At 46.5% G+C, this 21,766-nt stretch overlaps 2 protein-coding genes and 1 long non-coding RNA gene across 4 annotated transcripts in view; 2 read left to right on the forward strand and 1 right to left on the reverse strand.

Annotated features, from left to right (window-relative positions):
* The window catches only part of LOC121664548 (keratin, type I cytoskeletal 13-like), a 5,468-nt gene extending 730 nt beyond the window's left edge, over nt 1–4,738 (forward strand). Inside the window, exons 2-8 of the mRNA XM_042027912.1 lie at nt 1,016–1,098; nt 1,614–1,770; nt 2,180–2,341; nt 2,782–2,907; nt 3,088–3,314; nt 3,777–3,895; nt 4,440–4,738. Of these exons, the coding sequence (XP_041883846.1) occupies nt 1,016–1,098; nt 1,614–1,770; nt 2,180–2,341; nt 2,782–2,907; nt 3,088–3,314; nt 3,777–3,895; nt 4,440–4,465 (900 nt within the window). The 3' untranslated portion in view covers nt 4,466–4,738. The remainder of the gene's footprint in view (nt 1–1,015; nt 1,099–1,613; nt 1,771–2,179; nt 2,342–2,781; nt 2,908–3,087; nt 3,315–3,776; nt 3,896–4,439) is intronic.
* Nucleotides 1–4,948, reverse strand: part of LOC121664553 — a 10,329-nt gene extending 5,381 nt beyond the window's left edge. The window contains exon 1 of the long non-coding RNA XR_006016035.1: nt 4,683–4,948. This is a non-coding gene — a long non-coding RNA (uncharacterized LOC121664553). The remainder of the gene's footprint in view (nt 1–4,682) is intronic.
* A 6,817-nt stretch (nt 4,949–11,765) lies between these two features.
* Nucleotides 11,766–16,926, forward strand: LOC121664542 (keratin, type I cytoskeletal 9-like). 2 transcript variants are annotated; one of them, XM_042027904.1, is made up of 9 exons: nt 11,766–12,460; nt 12,549–12,631; nt 13,232–13,388; nt 13,641–13,802; nt 14,080–14,205; nt 14,401–14,627; nt 14,915–15,213; nt 15,668–15,769; nt 16,612–16,926. In XM_042027904.1, the coding sequence occupies exons 1-9, from the start codon at nt 11,840–11,842 to the stop codon at nt 16,635–16,637; spliced, it is 1,803 nt and encodes a 600-aa protein (XP_041883838.1). In that variant the 5' UTR covers nt 11,766–11,839; the 3' UTR covers nt 16,638–16,926. The 2 variants fall into 2 exon arrangements, with proteins under 2 accessions (XP_041883838.1, XP_041883839.1); XM_042027905.1 differs by lacking the exon at nt 15,668–15,769.
* Nucleotides 16,927–21,766: the final 4,840 nt, after the last annotated feature.

The raw sequence follows: 21,766 nt of genomic DNA on the forward strand, positions 1-21,766 counted from the left end.
CTTTTGAAAGCATACTGCTGAATTTCTGGGTTGTTCCTCCTCTTTTGAAAGCATACTGCTGAATTTCTGGGTTGTTCCTCCTCTTTTGAAAGCATACTGCTGAATTTCTGGGTTGTTCCTCCGCTTTTGAAAGCATACTGCTGAATTTCTGGGTTGTTCCTCCCCTTTTGAAAGCATACTGCTGAATTTGTGTTTAGAACCTACTGCAGTTGTTGGAGGGAACTTTGGTGCTTCTGAATGTCTTTGCAAACAGAAATTTTGGCAAATTCCCCTATGATGTTGCTGGGTGTGGGGGCACATCAAGGATGGGTGCTGCGAGGTCATATGGGTGGGAGAACACTCTGAAAAAGAGAAAGGATGTTTTGGTACATTGTATTTGATTATACAACTGTAAATGTGATATTAGCAATGTACTCTGAGGAAACGTAGTGGTGTCAGCCCCACAGGAAAAGCAAAGCGAGCTATGGAATGATCAAAAACATATACATTGAATGCTTTATCAAATGAAACATTATAAAATCTGGGTGAGAAAAGCTGAGAATTGAAACTGATTGTCACAGTGGCACAAACAGCCTGATATTAGTAAGTCCACAATGAAAGTTACAGCTGATTCTAAGGCTTAAAGACACCTTCCCACCATCTTCCCTGAAGGTCCTTAAGTCTGAAGCCCAGAACATGCCAGCTTGAATGTCAGTTGAGATTTAGTATCTTAAGGAAGGTTCTTTAGGTTCATTTTTTGAAGCATCTTTAGAACTTGCCTTCAGATCTTGAAACTGGGAAGTCCCATCTCACAACTCTTTAATTCCCAGCTCTACGTGGTTTATCTCTTTTCTTCTGTGAGTAAAGGAGGCAAAGCCACCACCTTCAACTTCTCTGCTGAAGGGACAAAGTTACTTAAGTAAGAAGGTAACAGAAAAAGGGAATTGTGAAGAGTTGCTACCTAACTACAATGCAGAAAGACCTGTAGAGTAGAACAGGAGACAGGAGACATCTCTCATGGTTTGCTGTTTTCCAGATTGTCTGCGCAACCATTGATAACAACAAGATCATCCTGGACATTGATAACAGCAGGATGGCTGCTGACGACTTCCGTGTGAAGTGAGTGCCCCTCTGTGAACCTGCTGCCTCCCCCCTGCTCTGTTCCACCTCCCTGGGAGGCTCAGAGCACTAATTATAGAGACTCCAGACACGTCTCCCCACATCACTGCGGTAGGACAGGATGATGAAAGGCATTTTGCTCCTGGTCACCAGCCCTCCCTTAATTAGTGTTCTTGGGTAAAACATTTAGCAACGGCGTTTGTGGTGAGGCTGGGGACGGGCACCTCAGGGAGTGGCCCATTTTCGTCCCAGACCAATGCCGATGGGATCAACAAAGCAGAAATGCAGCTGAGTAAGTGATACCAAATATACAGTGAGCAGGAGCAGAGAAAAAACATGAGGAAGAAAAGCTTTCACATAACAGACAGGAAGTGGTGCAGAAATCCAAGGCATGGTGCATTCAGCTTGGACAGCAAAATGCAGGGCAAAGCATGGAGCTGGGAAAGGAGATCCTGTGGCACAGAGCCCATGTGGGACATCCCCATCCTGAATCTATGCTTTCTGACACAACCCAGGTACGAGACGGAGCTGGCCCTGCGCCAGAGCGTGGAGGCCGACATCAACGGGCTGCGCCAGGTGCTGGACCAGCTGACGCTGTGCAGGTCTGACCTGGAGGCACAGCTGGAGTCGCTGCGGGAGGAGCTCTGCTGCCTGAAGAAGAACCATGAGGAGGTAGGTCCTGCCCTAACCCTACGAGCACCAGGGCTCTGGCAGAAAACTTCGCCACTGTGGAATTTAAAAGATTATCCACTTTCAGGCCACAGCTTTCCCACCAAACCTTCTGGGCTCAGACCCCTCTGTCTCAGAAGGGAAGGGAGCTCTGGCAGGGGCAGTGCTGCTCCCGGGGCTGTGCTGACACTGGGAGTGCCAGAGGGTGGAAAGGTGCTGCTGACTCCAGTGGATGAAGAAAGAAATTAGCCAACAGATTTGCTGGGAAAACACTTGCACCATCCTCCAGTGCCTTCCACAGCCACAGCAGGGAAGAAAATCTTGCAGGGAGGGCAGTTCTTGGCCACTGAGTTTTGCTCTTCTGTGCTGCCTTCCAAAAGCCAGTATGATCTGATCTGGCATTTATTTCCAGGAGATGAATTGCCTGAGGAAACAGTCAACTGGAGACGTGAGTGTGGAGGTCAATGCCTGCCCTGGACCTGATCTCAGGCAAATCTTGGAGGATTTGAGATGCCAGTATGAAACACTGATAGCGCGCAACCGCAAGGAAGTCGAGGATTGGTACGAGTGCAAGGTAAGCGACACACTTATGCTGCAAACCAGACTGACACACACCCCCGGGCTCAGGAGCCTTTCAGAGACCAGACATGGAGACAATAACCAGTTCTTGCCTCTCAGCGAAGCCCGAGAGCAGCACTCATTATAGCCTGTGTTCCACAGGAGCCACAGGCCTGTCTGACCAGTTTGTTATGTCCCATCTGGAACAGCAGCATTTGCCACAAGGCCTTGTGGTGTGTTGTTGGAACAGAGATATCCCCCATTTGGATTAAAGAGATTTAATAGCCCATTAAAATGAACAAGCAGTGGAGCCGGTGGGAACACCGTGTGCACAGGGAACCTGCCCTGCTCCCTGTTTCTTTTTGCTGAATGCTCACCATGTTCTGCTCCTGTAAAAGCAAGATCAGTGTACCCAGATATCCCCTGAAGCTCTTTATGCCGGATTGGTGATTTCAGATTGAGGAGGTGAATCGGGAAGTTATTACAAGCGGTCAGGAAGTGGAGACGTGCAACAACCAGGTGACTGAACTGAGACGCCAACTGCAAACCCTGGAAATCGATCTCCAAGCCCAGCTCAGCCAGGTGGGTGGTGAGCTGACTCACAGCTCCGACTGGTTACTGCTGTGTTTCTTAGCATGAACAGCCAGACCTGCCAACCAGCACGAAGGTGGTGAATGGCTCGTTCATTTTTGGATTTGAAATAACAAACTGCAGGGTGACACTTAAATGACTGTTGGTTTTTTGCTTATCTTATCTTATCAGAGAAATAACTTGGAATCATCTCTGGCTGAAACAGAGTGCCAGTACAACACCCTTCTCGGTGAGCTACAGAACCAAATCACGTGCGTGGAGCAGCAGTTGGCTGAAATAAGAGCGGAAATTGAGTGCCAGAACCAAGAGTACAAGACCTTACTGGACGTCAAGTGCCGCCTGGAGCAGGAGATCCAGACCTACCGGTGCTTGTTGGAAGGAGGACAGCAGGACCTCATGTAAGTACCTCTCTAGAGGTACTTTATCCTAGAGAATAAATGAAAATATCAAGGATGTGTATTACAGACTGGGTATCCAACCTGATCTTTACTCCTTCTTAAGGCTTGCTCTGAGATGAAAAAGTTGCCTCATGAACAACTTCCTCATGATGAACATTCCAATCAGAACTAAATGTCAGTCCTTGGGATCTGCAAAGCAGAACACCAAATCTGCTGGTGACAATACTGTCACTCCTGGCATTATGTCAGCATTGGTGACAGTCCCTTTTTTACAGTGAGATGGGTGAGAACTGTCCTTGCCAAGGGGGAGGACAAATGCAAAGCCACTCTGAAAGTGAAAGAAAATATAATGTAAAATACTGTAACCCCCATAAAGGCCATAGTTTGAGACTCTGTCATGTAGTCAGCAGTGACGTGAAGTTCTAAAAGTCCCTATTTCTCTCACCAAATTTATCCCACTAGTCACGGAGGAGGAATCGGAACTGGTGGAGGGGTCATTAGGACGAGCCACACCTACACAACAACTTCAGCTGCCCACTGCCAGCCCCAGGTCCCGCCCTGCAAGACCGGAGACATACAAGGTAAGAGCTGTGTTTTCACAAAAGGAAAACTGGCTTTGTTCATTTCCTTGTGCACTAAGGCCAGGAGACAGCACATTCCTAGGACATGTCGCTGGCCTCCTCTCAGAGTCACTGTGCTACAGGGGGGATCTGTTACAGTGGTGGTGTCACTGAGAAATAGGTTTAAAGAGAGCTTGGGCTGAACATGGAACATGAGCATGCAGGAAGCAAACAGGAGACAAGAAGGAGAGGTAAAATGCAGAAGAGAAGGCCAGGGGAATAAGGCATAAAGGGAAGATCTGGAAGAAGAAGTAAAGAAGATGACAGCCAAAGCTTAGCAAAAGAATCTGGAAAGAGTGAAAAGAGTAAATCTATAGCTTTACAAGTGAAAATTCCCATTAAAGCAAATCATTTAGGGAACTTGTGGGGTTTCCTGAGTTGCTGCCAACTGCATCAGCTTAGCAGTGCATTCCAGAATCAAGGGCACCACATAGATCCGATTTCTGCTTTTTGAAGGATTTTACTTGTGTTTCAATCAAATAATGCTGCTGTGTTTTCTCTCCAGTGACCTGCAGGAGAATTTGTGATTAAGGAGAAACGGACTGGAAGGTGACAGGGAAACCCACAGACAACCCAGGAACACTCCGTGTTCACTGCACCCTCTGTGCAGAGAAAGTAGAAGTAACTCAGCGATGCTTGGCCACGTAGCTAAAGGGGGTGTCAGGAGCCACCTCCTCTGTTCTGCTCTTCTGTTCTGCAATGCTGTAACCTCTAGAAGTTACCTGAGTTAGTCAGGTCACTTATGTACCTGCTGGTGAAAATTGTCTCTAATAAAACTTTGCTTCTGCCTGATGCAATCAAGAACCTGTGTCTGAAACTGAGTTCCTTTTGAACACCAGGTGCTGATCCATGAACAAGGGGCACCTAAACTGGTCAGGATCATCCTGTACTGGGAACAAAGCTGCTTTGCTAGTGGGAGTCAGAGAATGGCCTCGCTGACCTGGCAGGTCTTGTCCAGCTCTTCCGTGTTGTCACAGCCTGAGGCAGGTGTTGCCCATTCCTGTGTGACACAGGAGGAGTCAGACAGGCCAGCAGAGCTGGAACTCGTCAGTGAAAGAACAGTGACAGAAATTGCCGTGCCAAGGCTCAGGCAGGTGTGTATCCACACACAGGTACCACCTTAGCAGCCACCTCTGGTGCACATCTCCAGCTTCTCTCCAGATGTGTCAGGTGTTAAACTGGGAGATGTGGTGGTGCTGGGGAGCACGATGTCTGTCACACACGTCTCAGCAGGCGTCTCCTGGCCCCACCTGTCTCCCGGACTAGTGCAGTGTGAGCATGTCCGAGTGGTGCTGCCCCTCGGCAGAACGAATCCCACCTCCTCTGTGTCAAACCACTGCCTGGGGGGGACCCTGGGGGCACAGTGCCCCTTCTCCTGGGTGCCTGTCAGCAGAGCAGCAGGTGCTGAGATGGCAAATGTTCTCAGCAACCTCCTCTGCTCTTCAGATAGCCAAGGCGTGGTTGGACATCCACAGCTGTGCAGACACCCACAGGATGGGAAGAGCTGATGGCCTGGAAGCCGTTTTTGTACCTGATGTGACACGACACAAAGAATTCTCACACCTAAACACGTGTGAAATCTTTTGGACACCTTTGCCGAGAAATTAAAAAATATTTGAAACATAAAAGCAAATTCATTTCCCCAAGCCCCGCTCCTGACTGTGCCACACGCGTGCATAAGAGCATTTCTGCCGCTGCTTTGGCCGGTTTCTGCGCCGCAATAAGCCGGGAGCCGGGACGGGGCAAAGGGAGGGCGGAGTTTTGGCTGTGAGGAAGCGGAGAAGGGACAATAGTGATCCCTGGCGGCCGGGACGGGACCAGAGATGCTGATCCCGACAGCGGGGAGGAACTGGGGGTCCATCGTGGGGACGGGCCAGGGTCACCTCCTGATCTTCCCAGACTCGAATTTCTCCCTGCAGCTGCCCAAACCCTTGAACAAAGCCCCGGAGCTGCTGCTCGCTCCTCCCAGCAGAACAGTGTGAATCAGATCCTCCGGGAGCGAGAGGCAGATGCTCATCGAAACTAAAATCCTGGGAATTTGGCACCTGAGTTTTCACCTTCTGCTCCATCGGCACTGCCCCTCTTGTACCACAGACTGAAATAGCTACCTGAAGCACCTGTGAAAATACTTACACTGGGTTAGGTTTGGTTGTTTTTCCCAGAGGAAAGAGAAACTTAAAATATTATCCTGGGTTTGTTTTGTTTCATTTTATTTTGTTTTTTCCAGAGGACAGAGACATTGAACACGCCTGAGAATACAGGGCAAAACTGGCCAATCCAAAACCTGTCCAGTCTGAACCGAGTCTGAAGCAGAGGTTTGCCATTAGCACTGTATTTCTGTATTTAAAGTCACATTAAAATTTGGAATAATTAGCTGAAATAAAGCTGGAATAATTAATAATCCTGACTGACATGCAAATGCTTCCTGTGCTGAAGAACAAGGAAATGGAGAAAGTGCCTGGGAAATCTTGGCACTTCCCAGCTCTCCCCATAAGGTGTCAGCTGTTCCCAGCTGGCAGAGCCAAAGGAAACGCTGACCTGTCAGCGTCCTGGTCCCGAGCCCCCGGCCTGGCCCCGGCCTGTCCGGTCCCTGCTCTGCTCCAGATGTGCAAACACCGCGTTACCTGAGACCGAAGTCTGAGATTCTGCCAAAAGCGGGATTCACATTTTCCTAAGAAGCTCAGAGACACTAAGTTTGTGGATGCGCTAATCCTGACGGTCTAAGTGGAAGTAGTTGCTGTTAGCCTATCCAACAGAAGTACAATAATACGTGATTAAAATAAGATTATATAAAAATGCATTGATACAGTCTGCAGCAATTTCAGCCGGGTCCAGCCCTTGCCCAGCCCTTGCCCTGCAGTGGGGTGGGCAGCGCTCCCTCTGTGCCCCCGAGCCCTGTGCCCACCGAGCCCTGTGCCCACCTAGCCGAGGGATCCCGACACATTCTGCCTTCCACCACACGGGATTATTTGGAGATGCAGGAGCTGAATGATCCCCGGCCCTGCGCTGCTCTCTAGAGGGCACTCGGCTCCCACCGAGCTGCCGAAGGGCGCCCGCGGCAGAGGCGAGCGGCAAAGCCGGAGCTGGGGGCTTGGCTCATCCCCTCCCAGCAGAGGCAGCCGGGCGAAGTGGTGTCTGCGGGATGTACTGGGGACACCCCAGTGCCGCAGAACACGGAACGCGCTACCAGCCCCGGCATCCTGCTCCAGCTCCACCGGTATTTAATGGTCACACTCGTAGTGAGGCTGACATGTCCCGGTTCTGTGCGTGACTGTTCAGGGATGGTGCAGGTGTCCCCCTGCCTCCCACAGACCCCAGATGTTCTCCGGTGTGGGGGTGCGTGGGATGGACGCCAGGCTGAAACTCGCTCACCTATCTGCTAATACCTGTTTGTTTTCCAAGCGGCACTGGAATGTTTTGCATTGTGTTGCTAGGTGGGGGCACAGTGAAACCCACGGTGGCCTCAGGGGCTGTAAATGTGCTGTAATGACCCTTTCCTAATGAGGGTCCTGCCAATGGAGCAGCAGTTGAGACCCCAGAGAGTCAGCGGGGCCAGGAGCTGTTTAGAGCCACAATGAAGCAGTTCCAAACCAAAGGGTTTGTGCTCTGAAAGTCTCTTATGGCTCTGACTCACCTAATTACTGCTCCTATCACAACCACCATCGCTCTGTTGGGTGGTGGAGCTTTTGAAGGTGCTCTTTAATGTTTCATCACTACTCGGCTCTGCAATAGCGAATGAGTAACAGATCAGGTAGAATGCAGGCAGGAATTACGCTTTTTCCTGAAGGAAGGATGTTTGCTGGATTGGACACTCTTGACTGCCCTTCCCTGGAGGGTAGCAGGTCACCTGCCCATGCCGAGTCCAGCTCTAACTGACCAGTGGGTGAACATGCTGCATTAGGACCATTTGACACAACAGGGACAGATTGCAGGGATATTCCCTGTGACCACACACCTTGGGGTGTGGGTGGACGCCAAGATTACACCCTGTCTTGCAGAACAGCGCAGAGAGGCGGGGTCTTACTCTCTCACTTCAAAACAGATATTTTAAAACCCTTCACTTAAAAAAAGCCTAAATAGTTTTTGGCATAAAGGAGTCAGAATCATTTAGCTTGGAAAATCCCTCTGAGATCCTCAAGTCAAGCCCTTCACACAGCACTGCCAAAGCCACCACTTGCAGGTGATTTTCACAGAATATCAGTGAGATCTAAAACCATACTGTATGTTCTGGGTTGTGGGAATGAACCCAAGCACACTGGTGAGGAGCCCCATGCCTGGATGTCGTGGTTGGAATGAGGCACCATCTTTTGACAGAATTATTTCTAATTACAAAAATACATGTATAGAAAATCACACTTTTCACTGGAAACTGTTGGAACTGACAACATTTCAACCTCAAATATTTCTGGATGGAACTGCTGCCAGGCACCCACAGCTGTGCCTAGTGGGGAGAGAAAAAAAAGATTCCAAACACATTGTGCCCTCACTACAGAGTGAACAATTAGGAATTGTTGGGTAGAAATGACTTTTTGCTTAGAACTCTCAGTAAAGGCCACTATTAAAACAATAAATATGATTGAGCTCCAATATGTTACAACTGATCTAAATCAGATTTTCAGTTTTCAAACATCTAGCTTTTTATTGGATAAGAAAAAAATCCTCATCATTTAAATTTTAATGGAGAAAAGAACAGTTTCATGCTAAGTGTCAGGCAGCTGAATCTCACTGGAAGAAGGAGCAGAGTACAAACAAGAATGATGTTCACCTTCCAACACAGTCACACTGCACGGCCTGGCTTTCTTTTCTACTATGGAGAAATCCTATGGGGTTATCCGGTGTTAATAAAACTACCTGATGATCATATAATGGGAGTTAGTTTATAACATATAATTACGAGAATGAGTCATATTCCCCAGGTAGATATTTCATAGTTTTTCTCTGTGTAGCAATGTACAAGAATTGAGTTTTCCTGACAAGACCTGACCAGAAGTAGGAAGGATGGAAAAGGATCCCAGTGAAGCACCAAAAATGCGGACAATAGTCTAGTTGTGACCCCACAAATGTGCTCAGCAGCCTTGGTGGTTTCTCCCAGACACATCAGTGGGGACGGTGTGGATGTGGAGCTGGGAAAGGTGGTGCTGGGGGCTGAGAGGAGCCGGTGTGTGCTCACCCACACCCCCAGCCTGAGCTATGCCCCAGCCCCTTTCTGCTGCCACACTCCCAAAGGAAAAGGGCTTCATTCTCCCGCAGCCTCTGCTTCAGCCAGCACACATCTGGGTTGTGCAGAGCACACAGGAACCCTGCCACTGAAATGCTGAGTGAATTCCTGCCCATCCTGGGACAATTCCTGCCAGCGCTGGGTGAGCCGTTCAGGCTTAAATAGTCCACCCTCCTCTTTGGGCAGGAGCTCTAACAGTTTCATCACAGGAAAAGGGAGAGGCCTCATTGCAAACAACTGTGGTGCCACCTGCCTCCAAGACATCTTTCTCCTCCTCCTCGTCCTTCTCCCTCCCCCAGTCTGGCTCTGCCCAGGTTTTGGCTCTGCTGCAGTGAGCAGCACCAGCCCCAGATTCTGTGACGTTTCACTGTCCCATTTCACAGGTACCCCTGCAGATCCTTCCAGTTCCTGCAGAGTTGATTGCAATCGCTTTTATATGAAAGTTTCCCAGCCCTCCAGCTGCACTTCAGCAGCATCTCTGGATTTTCAGTGTGTTGCAAGGGCCTGGACAACACTATGAGACATAACTGCAGACAAAATTACCACCTCATAAACTTCATAAAAGCTTCCACCTTACAGCAGCTCTGAAATAAAACATTCCTTTCAGGAACCATTTGTTCCATAACTTCTATCTCTGATCCTGGCCAGGATTTCCAGACACGATGAATCTGTCAGGCTTCTTCAGTTTTAAGGAGCTAAGTTTCATTCTTGAAGTATGTTGCCTGCTCAAATTCTAGGGAAAAAATGGCATTAAATCTCTTTTTCATGTATTAAAAATGAAGCTATGAAGTTGCACACAAGCATCCTCACTGATATTCAAACCATCAAAAAATGTTCTTTTGTTAAGGGAAGACAGGAAGGTTGGTCTTCCTAAAAGGAATGACTGATACAAAAGACGCAATAAACATCTTTCCAGGAAAAAAAAACCAAAACAAACCAACAAAACCCTTCTGCAGAATTATTCAGAACAAGATACATTTGTTTCCATGTCCCTGTATCAGGGGTGTCAGCAGCTGAAAGCAACAGTTAAATGGGACATAACCCAGCTGCTTCTTGAGCCAAAGTAGCTGAAAGTATAGAAGAGAATTTCATTCATTTAGGGAGAAAAGGATTTCTCACTGGAGAAAATTATCCCCCAGACTCCACCAAGAGTTGTAGTGAACCATTTAAATTCCTACAACGCAGGGAGGCCTTGCTCCCTCAGATGTTTCAGAGATGAAGTGGAGCAGCAGGTGGAATGTGAGACGTCCTCTGCGTGGGCCAGGGTGTGCTGGGAGGGGCCTGTACCAAAAGCTGTTTCCATAAACAGCTGCTGTAACAAACAAAACTTAATTAGCAACAACCACCATCACAAAGGCTGAGTGAGAAAACAATAATATCCCAAATCAATACAGGAAATTGGGTATCACACAAGTTCCAATTCTACAAGGTGCGAAAGGTAACAGACTGGGATTTGCTAAGGATCACGGGCCCGGGCAGGAGGAAAGGGGTGAGAGGTACCCAGGGCAGAAATGTCACAGTCTGAGGCTCAGGGTGCTGTGAGGGCTCCCAGGGCAGATGTGCAGCTGAACTATCCACTGCATTGAGCAAAGACCTTAATCTTAAAAGATCCTAAAAGAAGAAAATGGAAGATACAAATATTTCCTACTTTTGTTCATGCTGTGTCTGTGAGTGGAAAACAAATCTGAAGAAAAAATGCTATTTTGATGTAGTTTATTGACTTAATCCAAACCAGGAACTTTACCTTTCTCCTCCAGGTATTGTATTTGTGCTGCATAGAGAAAACATCTTGATAAAATTCTGAATTCCCATCAGGAACATGACCAATGACACTCCCAGGCACGTCAGGAGAGACCAGCCCCAAGCCACAAAGCTTTCCCAGGTCTTTCAACCATCCTGTACCTGCAAAAACCTGCCACACTTCCTTCCTTCAGCCTGACACAGAGCAGTTCTGTAGTTGTTGTAATACCATTTTTCATAATTAATTTGTTATTTATAAAACACAATTACAGAGGTGTGATTGAAATAATGGCCGACACGTGGTATTTCCCATTGTTCACTGAGTTTTTATGAGATACTATAAAGAAGTCAGAGTGGTTCTGTGTACCTACAACATGCATCCTGCAATAGGCTTTCTAAAGGCATAAAGCAATAAAGGACTAAAAATAAGGAGCATACAGTATAGGATAACCATAAACCTATGAAAATATCAGTTAGCTATAAAAAAATTAGCCAGAATTCCTGACAAATATCTGAGCATTAGAAGAGAGACAGGAACATCCATTGCTGTTCCGTATTGTGGCAGTGTGTTGTTGTGCTGAGAGGGATGTGATCAGGATGAGGTGAGTGGGATGAGTTTGTTTCGGATGACTGTAAGCCAGTGCACCAGATCTCAACAGAGATCTCCCTAATTCAGAGCCACCCAACAGAAATTACATGTTTTGTGTTAATAAACAAATGGTCACAAACACTTAGAGGAAGGGTTAAGCTTCCTGACACTGCCAACATCTCCCTTTGGCAAATTAGAGCTTGCAACTGCCCATGGAAAGCAGGTACTCCCTTCCACGGCGACACCCACTGTCTAAGGTATAAATGCTGAGAAGGCCGGCTGGAACTTGGAGCTATGATTCCAGAACAACTGTAAGACCAGCTTTGAGTTTTCAGCTGAGTTATTTCCTGCTGCCACTATGAGTTGCAGCTCCAAGCAGCCCCTGAAAAGCTGCCTGCGAGGGAGCAGCGGTGGAGGGGGTGAAGGGAGCAGCTCGCATTCCTCGGCCTCCTCAAGGACAATTACTTCCAGGACGAGTGGTGGTGGCAGGTTTTCTGGCAGCAGTTGTGGTGGAGGAAGCTCCTGGAGCAGCTGTAGTGGAGGAAGTGGTGGTTATGGCAGGCACAGTAGCTACGGAGGAGGAATGAGCAGCAGCAGCTGTGGAGGAAGACTGGGTGGTGGATGCTATGGAGGGGGAATGGGCCACAGCAGCATGGGAACGGGCTTCAGGTCAGGTGGGAGCGGCTTTGGGGGAAGGTTTGGAGGGGGCTTTGGTGGAGGTGGTGCTGGTTTCAGTAGTGGCAGCTTTGGCAGTGGTGGCTTTTATGGAGGGAATGTAGGAATTCTCTCCAACGACGAGAAGCTGACCATGCAGAGCCTTAATGAACGCCTGGCTTCCTACATGGAGACAGTCAGGAACTTGGAAAAGGAAAATGCTCAGCTTGAACAGTTAATCAGGGAATGGTACCAGAAGCAAGGCCCTATTGGCCCAAAGGACTACAGCCACTATTACGAAAAAATTGAAGAACTTCAAAAACAGGTAGGATGTTCTTTGCCAGAAGAAGTTTAAGCATTGACAGACCGAGAGGTTCAGGGAATGTTTTCCTAACATGTTGTTTCTCTTCTAGATTCTGATTGCGGCTGTGGAAACCCACAAGGTACTTTTGGACCTAGATAATACAAAGATGACTGCAGAAGACTTTAGAATAAAGTAAATATACATTGCTCTTTTCTGGGCACTGACTTCCTTCCTCCTGCTTTCCTGAACTTAGTTTCATAGATTCATTCCATAAACAAATATCAATCCACGGGGACTTGGCTTCCTCCTGCTTCTGTGGCAGCACAACTGAAATAATTTGTGAAACTTCAAAATTTTTAATTTCTAGAGTGATCTTTGACAGAAATGCTGCCTATGGCTACAGAGCCAGAGCTTAAAAAAGTTTTATTTTTAAGAATATAAAAATTGGGATTTTCTGCCACTAAAATCAGGTTAACCAGATAGATGGAACCCGTACAAAGTTGCCGTAGAGAGAGATGAAAGAGCACATAACATATTTAATATTAAAAATTGATATTAATATTAAAATTTACATTTATTTATTATAAAGAATAATAACTTGATATTATTAAGTAATATAAATTATTAAATGTTAAGTACTGGCTAATGATTTCCTGATTGTTGAGAGATGCTCTGAAGTACAGACACAAGACTGATACTGGAATAGGTGAACTTTTCCATAAATAATGTTAGGAGGAGGGGGACTGAGGTGCCAGGAGCAGGGCTGACCTCTCTGCACTGTCCCTGGCGCAGGTACGAGATGGAGAGCGGGCTCCGGCAGAACGTGGAGAGTGACCTCAACAGCCTGCGGCCCTTGCTGGATAACCTGACCTTGACCAAGTCCGACCTGGAAATGCAGTTTGAGTCTCTGAAGGAGGAGATCATCGACCTCAAGAAGAACCACGAGGAGGTAAGAGCCAGCTCCTTGAAACGCACACTGGAGATGTGGGAAGGTGACATCCTGTGCTCAAAACACCAACCAAGGGGCAGGGCCAGGCTGTGCCAGGGTGCCCCTGAGCTCAGCCCCCTCAACAAGCAATGACTGGAAAGGCAAGGCCAAATAATTGCAACACAATCCCCCCAAATATAGATATAGATGTATATATGTCGTTGAAAGGCTCCATTTGTGTTCACTGTCCTTGGGCCTGGATTTTCTCTACAGGAAATGAAACTGCTGCAATCCCAGTCCAATGGGGATGTGAATGTGAAGATGAATGCTGCCCCGGGAGAGGATCTGCTGAAAAAACTGAATGAGATGAGGCAAGAATACGAAGCTATTATTCAGAAAAACCGCGCAGAGGTTGAAAAGTGGTACGAAGGCAAGGTAAATGGTGACAGCTCTTGGTAAGAACTTCCTGTAGAGGAATGACACAACATCCATTGCTTTTATGAAATAATGGTAGAGTCCCTTTGGTCAAAATGAAGTAAATCACAAATGGGCTTGAATTGTTCTGGCAGAGCCACACAAGCAAGTTTAACAGCCCCATTCTACCAGTGGCCCTTCTGCAAATTGTTGTGTTCCAGATGGTTCCATGATAAACTGCCATGTTGGCACTGTAAGTAAAACTCAGAAACTCCAATTCTGTACATTAATTTTTCAGATGGAGGAAGTGAGTCAACAAGTCCACTCAAGTAGCCAGGAAATGGAGGCAAGCAACCAACAGATCTCTGTGCTCAGACGTGAATTTCAGAGCCTGGAAATTGAGCTGCAGTCGCAGATCAGTCTGGTAGGTAACAACTGCTCCTGATCCCTGATTTGCAAAGAACTCAGGAGCTGCTGCAATGCCAGGAGGTCAGCTGTGACATTCAGTGAGGATCCTTGGCGCATCCGACAGCACGTGGGATTTTTCTCATGTTGGGCACAAGAATGATCTAATCCTGCCACATTCCCATAAACACTGCATTTTGTTTTCCCTTTGCAGGTGGACTCTCTGCAATCCAACCTGGAAGACACGGAACGTCGCTATAACATGCAGCTGCAGCAGATCCAGGGCATGATCGGGCCCTTGGAGGAGGAGCTGGCCAGCATCCGCTGCGAGATGGAGAGCCAGAACGAGGAGTACAAGATGCTCCTGGGCATCAAGACTCGCCTGGAGCAGGAGATCCAGCAGTACCGGGTGCTGCTGGAGGAGGGGCAGCAGGGCATTAGGTACAGATATCATTTAATTAACTTTCCATCGATGCAATCAGGAAAAGAGGACAGCAGCAAAATTTGTCTTAGGGACTGGTGCAAGTGATTAATCATCAACATATTTACTACAAACACAAGAATTAACATGGAATCTAAATCTTAGCTGGCAGCACAAAAAGCTGTACTTCTACAAAATTATTTAGAATTGCAGTTTGCCATTTCTTCCCCTAAGTACCATCCAGAAGTGCCATTATTTGTAAAAATGAAAGGTAAGAAAGAAATGACATACCCCTTCCTCCTTACAGCACTTCACAGGGAGGAGCTGGCAGTGGATCTTCAGGAGGAGGAGGTCATGGAGGAAGTAGTGGAGGAGGAAGCTGTTGGTCCTCAGGTGGAGGAAGCAGTGGAGGAAAAACTGGAGGATCCTATGGAAGATCTTCCTCTTCTGAAAGTGGAGGAGGAGGGAGTGGAGGAAGAACAGGAGGAACCTGTGGTAAAACTTCAGGTGGAGGAGGTGGCAGTGGTGGAGGAGGAGGGGGTAAATCCTGCCTCTCCCGCTCTTCATCTTCCCAGTCCCAGCCTGGCAACTCTTGTGAAAGCCCAGGTAAAAAGGGAATTAAAAAATACATCCTGCCATTCACGATTCTCTCTGAATAGCAGGAAAGGATATAGCAACTTCCTTCCAGGAAATATTTTTGCTATTTTTTTTCCCCAATCTTGTTTTAAGGTTACTCTGACATTTGTTCTTAGACAGTGACAAATCAACATGAGCAGCATGAAGGATGGCATGAAGGGTTGTGTCAGAGGATGGGTGAAAAGAGGAAATGGAGGGGGAAAAGGGAAAACAGTGACAAATCCAAAGTATGCAAGGAACTAGGGAAGTCAGAGGTTAGAAATGTGACTGGCATCAAGCAGGGGTTGGTTAAAGCAGGGTAGAATAGTTGGAACACTCCAGATATTTCAAATATAATGGGCATTGGCTGCAAAATACTGAAGTAGCAAAAGATGGAGAGCGACCAAAAGGTCTGATCCATCTGATTTCCTGGCTGTGGTTCCAGGAGGTGCTGAAAACATGAAGCTCTGCCTGGAAGGAAACAAAACACTGGAGAGGGGGGCAACCATGGAGGAAGTGTCTGAAGCCATAAAACACATGAGAATGGGTAAGGCTCCAGGTCCTAGCAGCACCTCAGACAAAAGCCTGAAAACGGAGCAGGAAGATGTAATTTTCAGAAAGGTTCAATTCCACTTTTGATTTTTTATGAAAAGATGGAAAATGGTCCTGCTCTGAGGTTTCCATTTATTCCTTATAATGACCAGGTTCAGTCAGGCTCTGTCCCAAACACAGTTTCCATTGCAGACTGACAGTCAAGACATGAGAGCTGGCTCTCGCCCAAAGGGCCTGAAGCCATCAGTGCAGACAGCAGGAACACTGCACAGACGCTCCTGATGCTGAAAACAAGGCAGTGAATTCAGGAGGATTTTGTTTCACAGAAGATTATTTGGTAAAATTTAGTGTCAATGAGCTCTAGTTTTTAAAAGCCTCCTCCACAGATGTTGCAAACTCCTCTGTAAAAATTTACTCCTCTGATCAAACATCCCCTCTGCCCTGCAACACTCCAACATATATTAATGCTTAGTAGGGAGGATTAAAATGTATTATGTGCCATCTATCTTTAACTTATAAAAATCTGCTGTAAATATCTGTACACACATAAATGCAGATTCCAAGTTCATCTGTATTTGGTTTGTACTGCTGCAGCCACTCTAAATTTAAAGTGATTTGCACTCCCATGGCTGAGAACAGAAGCAGACCAATGTAGTTAATTGCTAAATCTGCACACACACTGTACAAACTCAGGCCCAACACTGTCTGGACCTTTCCAGAAGGCTGGGAACAGCCCTGGTGCACTGAGAACTGCACAGGCGATACTTACGGAGTAACATAAGGTTTCAAATGCTGAATTCTTCAAAGAAATTCTTGCTTTCCTCCATCTTTCAACAGGGAGTTTTAGAAAGGTTGAGGAGTGATCAGCAAGACCAGCATCTTCCACTGCACCACCTCCCAGTGAGGCCTTTGGACCAAGCAAGACTCTACTGAGCACGGCTGAACACACCCTGCCATGAGCAGGAGCGAACACTTGGCCAACTTACTCAACACTGCTCACTCCAGGGGCTCGTCAGAGCTCTCTGGATGTCCTGTCTGCTTCTTCCATCTGTTTCTCTTCCAAATCACTGTTACCTGAGTTAATCTCTACCGTGATTGGTGTTCCTGTGGAATAAATAATAAATCTTTGCTTCTCTCTGATGCAACCAGAAATCTATGTCTGGTCCGAGTCCCTTTAACAGAGATTTTTGTTTGAATCAGTTACAAATATCAAGCCCTCCCTGTGGAATACACAATGACGTGTCAGATTACCCGTAAAACCCACAGTTTTCAGTGACATATTCACCATTTAAGACTCACTGGGCGAAACTTTGCAGTCTGCACTGCCAGGAGCAATGCTCTACTGGTCCCTGTGATATGGAAACTCAGTCAAAACCCTTCTGCTATTGACTTCTATCAGGGACAAGAGGGTGGGTTTAAGGAACTGACTATTCCCTATAAAACCTCTTTAAAATATTAGCTCTGTTGGGAATTTCACTTGAAAATAACCCAGAAGGTTTCTCACACGACACCTGCTCACAGACACATCCTTCTTCCTGTGCGCTTCTCCCCTCACCTGCTTAAGCCCCAACAGAACTATTACTCTATGATTACTTCTCTCAGTTTTACAACCACAACGTTTGTTTTTTCCCTCTGAGGAAGGCATCACCCATGGGAGAATGTTGGGAAACACAGACTGAGTGGGAGACCGTGGGAATGGGAATCCTAAACTCCTGAGTTCCAGGCAGATGTGTGCCAGTGATTCACAGTGTTGCCTTATGCTGGGCTCTCAGCCATGAATTAATATTGGAAAACAAACAAAAAAAATCTAATTTTTTTCCCCTGACCAGTGTCTCTCTGGGGGCTGGAGGAACCAGCTCACCTGCATGAAGGACTCCTGCACACACAAGCACGTGCTGAAACACCTGGCCTGACACCACAGCAATGGTGGTGATTGTTTGCCTGGACACCCCGAACTCCCACCTGTTGCAAAATCACCTTCTTCATTTTTAACCCCTTGCAGTACCGCATCACACTTGTCTCTGTTTTGCTACCTGTCCCCTGAGCCTACTTTCTCCAACTGCTTTGCTCATTTTCCAGTTCTGGCAGGTGGTGACAGCTATTTCTCAGACCTGTCTGTTCAGGGTACTCAACTAGCAGCCCAAATTAAGGAATACTCCCAATCCAGGAGCCCTGCTTCTCATACCTCCCCTAGGGAGCCTGCCAGATTAACCTCAAAAACATTCCAGCTCAGTGCCTGCTTCCTGGCTGTCCCAGGGTGATTCACAGGCCATCACCTGGCCTTTGGCCTCACAGTGACACCCAGGAGGCTGTCGGGGTGGTTGGATACCATTTACTTGAAGGAGCAGCCTGTCCATACTGGAATTCGCTGCTCTGTGCCACTGTGGTAGCTCTGGGCACCACTGGCACCTCTTGCTCCGGTTCTTCTTTCCAAAAATATAACTTACTTTTAGTATTTTACTGCTGGTTATCTAATTCTCAGGCATCTCTGCATTTAACCTTGCAGAAGAAATTCCCCTGAATCGACCCCTGGGGGAGCAAAGCAGAAACTGGAATTTGGAGCGTGGCAAGGGCAGTGAGGCAGTTGAGGGGCTGAGAACCCAGCACTGAGCACAGACACGTACGAGGATGCAGCATGTTGCAATACTCAGCACAGTTCTGCTGCTGATTTAAATGCTTATTTTGATATGTTATAATAAGTAACAATTTCTGAGCCATGAGGATAAATAATATAATACTACTACTACTACTACTACTTTTGCTACTCAGCATTGATTGTACTGTCTTCTTCCTTACCTCACATCTGTGGCTTTCTTATCAAGGTGTTCTTATAATGTTTATACATTTAATGAGTTTGCATCTACAATGTAAATCAGCTTCCTAATATGGTTTATTGCATGTTATGGTATATGACAAAATAAATACAAACCACCAATAAACTCACAAAATCCCCTTCTTAATCATGGCATAAGCACTCATTACAGACAAAAAGCAGACTAAAATTAGATGGTTTCTTACCAGACCTAGGACGAAAATGCCAGTTTGAGGATTCTTTCCTTTTTAAATTTTGCATTACAAGATCTGCACCTGGGTTATCACTGGCATTTGCTTACTGAGACAACAGACTTATATGGAGGAACAGAGCTAGAAAACCCAAACCATTGCAAAGCAGGAATAAGAAATACAACTATTGTAGTGTCAGGTGTCAAAGCTCAGGGCAGGCTCAAAGTGGGGCAGCAGCAATACTGAGGAGTGAGGAGAACTTTGCACTTTTTATTTGCATGCATTTCATTAGTCATTAATCAGCATAATAAGCTTTAATTTTATGAGCACAAAGTGTTGCAATTCAGATACTTATCTGGTGTTCCTATTAGTGCTCTGAGAAGGCAGTTACAGTACGTGTTGGAACAAGTCCTTCAGAGCAACCTTAGGCAAAACCTCATGTGCACACACTCCTGCATGTTTGGCTTCAGAGCTCCAAGCAATCCATGTGTCCATTTGAAGGCACAGATGTAATTTCCAAATTGCCCGTGTGTATATTGTGCTGATGTCTCTTTTGTTGAACATTCATTTTCATCCCTGTTAATTGCCAAACGCTACCCAGGCCATCTTAATGGGCTGCAGAATGAGTACAGCAAGTATGTCATGTCACTGCGCTGGGGGGGAAAGGCAGAGCCCCCCTGGGCTGTCCCCGAGCGTGCAAATCCTCCACAGAGCTCAGCCCAGTAGGACATTCCTCCCTGGGCCACGCTGCAAGGGAGGTGCCACAGCAGATGCCATGGATGTCCTCCTTCCCCACCCCACATGAGCTGCAGCAACAGAATGTGCCACACCAGTGCCTCCACAGGCAGGCCGGGATCCCAGCCTCCATGTGCCATCTCGCAGGACACTGCACTGACCAGAGCCATGCAGCTCCGAGGGGCTCTGAGGCTGCACAGTCCAAACAGACCAAGGCACCCAAACCCCAGAGAGAGGCAGGAACCTTGGCAGGTGTTCTGACCATGCCCTCCAGCTGTTCTGTTTTGGTACCAACAAAAAGAATTATTCCAATCTAATTGCCTTCACCCTGGAGGAGGCAGGGGAAATGACAGTGGGACCACTGTGATTGTGGCTCAGAAAGTGCTAGAAATGCTGACAGCTGACAGGAGGGAATTAGCAGCCTGCCAAGTGCCCCCAGCTGTGGGGCACTCACACCCTGACCCACAGCTCTCACAGCTACATGGCAAAGCCCATGTGTGCATTTTTAGGATCTGAGGAACAGCTGCTCTTCCCATTAGCCTCCTTGCATGGAAGGCTCAGGTTATTCTGCACAAAAGGTTGTGCTGGAAGAGTGCTGGAGGTGTTAAACTTCACAGGTGAACCCACTGCTGCCTTAGGAGTCCTTGATTACTTTGCTGGCTCTAACCTAAATTTATTCGGAAATGACTGATTTCACTAGAACAGTCTGAGCTGAAGCAGGAATGAGGAGTGAACACCATCTCCAAGGTGAAAATAGACCCTCTCTTCTTACAAAAATTTCTGGTAAGAGTGATGGGAAGAGGTCATTAAATAGATTAAAAGCATAAACTCTAGCAGTTGCCTGAGGCATCAGAATGACACTGAATTAAGGAGAAATGTTCCAGTTTTTCAGCACACAGACACAAAAGTGAGAACACATTTTCTCCAGGTCTGTTTGGAACGCAACAGCTCCAGCCTGTTGGAAAAGTCTCTCAGTTTTGCAGCATGGGCTGCTCCCAGGGTTTGTCATCACTCTGGTGATTGGGAGACACTTCTTTGATACTGATCACAGAGGCCTGATTGAAAGGAAAACAATAACAGGGAGAGAGTGAAGGAACGCTGGCTGGGCTGAACCGTGGCATGCGCTGAGCCGGAGCAGAAGTCAGAACATTCTGGCACTCTGCAGGCTGGGCAGTGCTGGTGGCTGGAGTAATAAAGGTCCTTACCCTGCTCCCATTGGGAAACAGCAATGTTATATAAGGTATGGATGCTGCATCAACAAAGAAACATTAATGATTCAAATGTGCATCATATATGGGAAAGAGACAAAGTCCTAAAGCTGACGGTTCCTTTTTAGGTAATTCCCTAAGTTCACATCATCCATATAATACATTAGAGAAAAGCATCAGAGAACAAAAATCTTTAAAGGCTCTTTTAATGAGCTCAGAAATGAAAAATTCATCCTGTCCACAGAACAGATCTTCTCTGGCTTACAAGTATTTGCAGTCAGTTATTTAATAATCAAAAAATTTTTAAAAAATCAGCCAGGAGGGAATTCAGTGTGTGCAACTTAACAGGAGGATGAAGTATTTATAGTTCACCTGTATTTTTCAGGCACTTCAGTGTCCTGCTCCAAAGAGACACACAGTGACTGTGACAGAAACCAAACATCTCAAGGGCAGTTCTCAGCTGCAGGAATACATATAAATAGATATAAATAGATATAAATAGATTTTTTTAAAAATATATATATAATAAATAAATATATAAAATACATAAAAATTATTTATAAAATAATATTTTTTTTTTCCAAGCCTGCAATAAGACTTGCTCTTATCAGAAGAACTCTCCAGTATGGACAAATCCCTGCAGTGAATAGCTGCACATGGAAAAAGACACCAATAAATAAAATAGGAAACCCTGTGGGTTCTCAGAAAATACAGAAACAGATTAAGAGATTATTTTGGCAATTTTTTACTCTTCCTTTAATCATTCCAGGGAATTTTGTGTTCACTATCACTAACAAACCCACAAATCTTCTAGCTCAGCTATGAAAAGCATCTCTAAGGAATATCCCTGGAATCACTGATGGGAATTCGGACATGATAATCAATTTTACTCACCGCAGCAGAGTTTGTGACAAAGAGCCTCACTGACCAAAGCAATGTTACCCAAACCCAGAGGCAAAACAGCACAAAAAAAGAAAAAACATTTTGCCTATAGCAAACTCCATCTTTCTGCAGCAATAACAGACTGCACTAAAGCCCAGAAACTG

This window comes from Corvus kubaryi, unplaced genomic scaffold (assembly GCF_017639235.1).
Source record: "Corvus kubaryi isolate FWS band 111438036 unplaced genomic scaffold, C.kubaryi_AGA036_p1.0 37301, whole genome shotgun sequence".
Classification (NCBI taxonomy): domain Eukaryota; kingdom Metazoa; phylum Chordata; class Aves; order Passeriformes; family Corvidae; genus Corvus; species Corvus kubaryi.

What these genes read in the sequence shown, in the direction of transcription:
- LOC121664542 (XM_042027904.1), top strand. Translation starts at nt 11,840, where the DNA reads ATGAGTTGCAGCTCCAAGCAGCCCCTGAAAAGCTGCCTGCGAGGGAGC. An exon ending in TTGAAGAACTTCAAAAACAG is followed by an intron (nt 12,461 to 12,548) that starts GTAGGATGTTCT and finishes TTTCTCTTCTAG; the next exon opens with ATTCTGATTGCGGCTGTGGA. An exon ending in TGCAGTCGCAGATCAGTCTG is followed by an intron (nt 14,206 to 14,400) that starts GTAGGTAACAAC and finishes TTCCCTTTGCAG; the next exon opens with GTGGACTCTCTGCAATCCAA.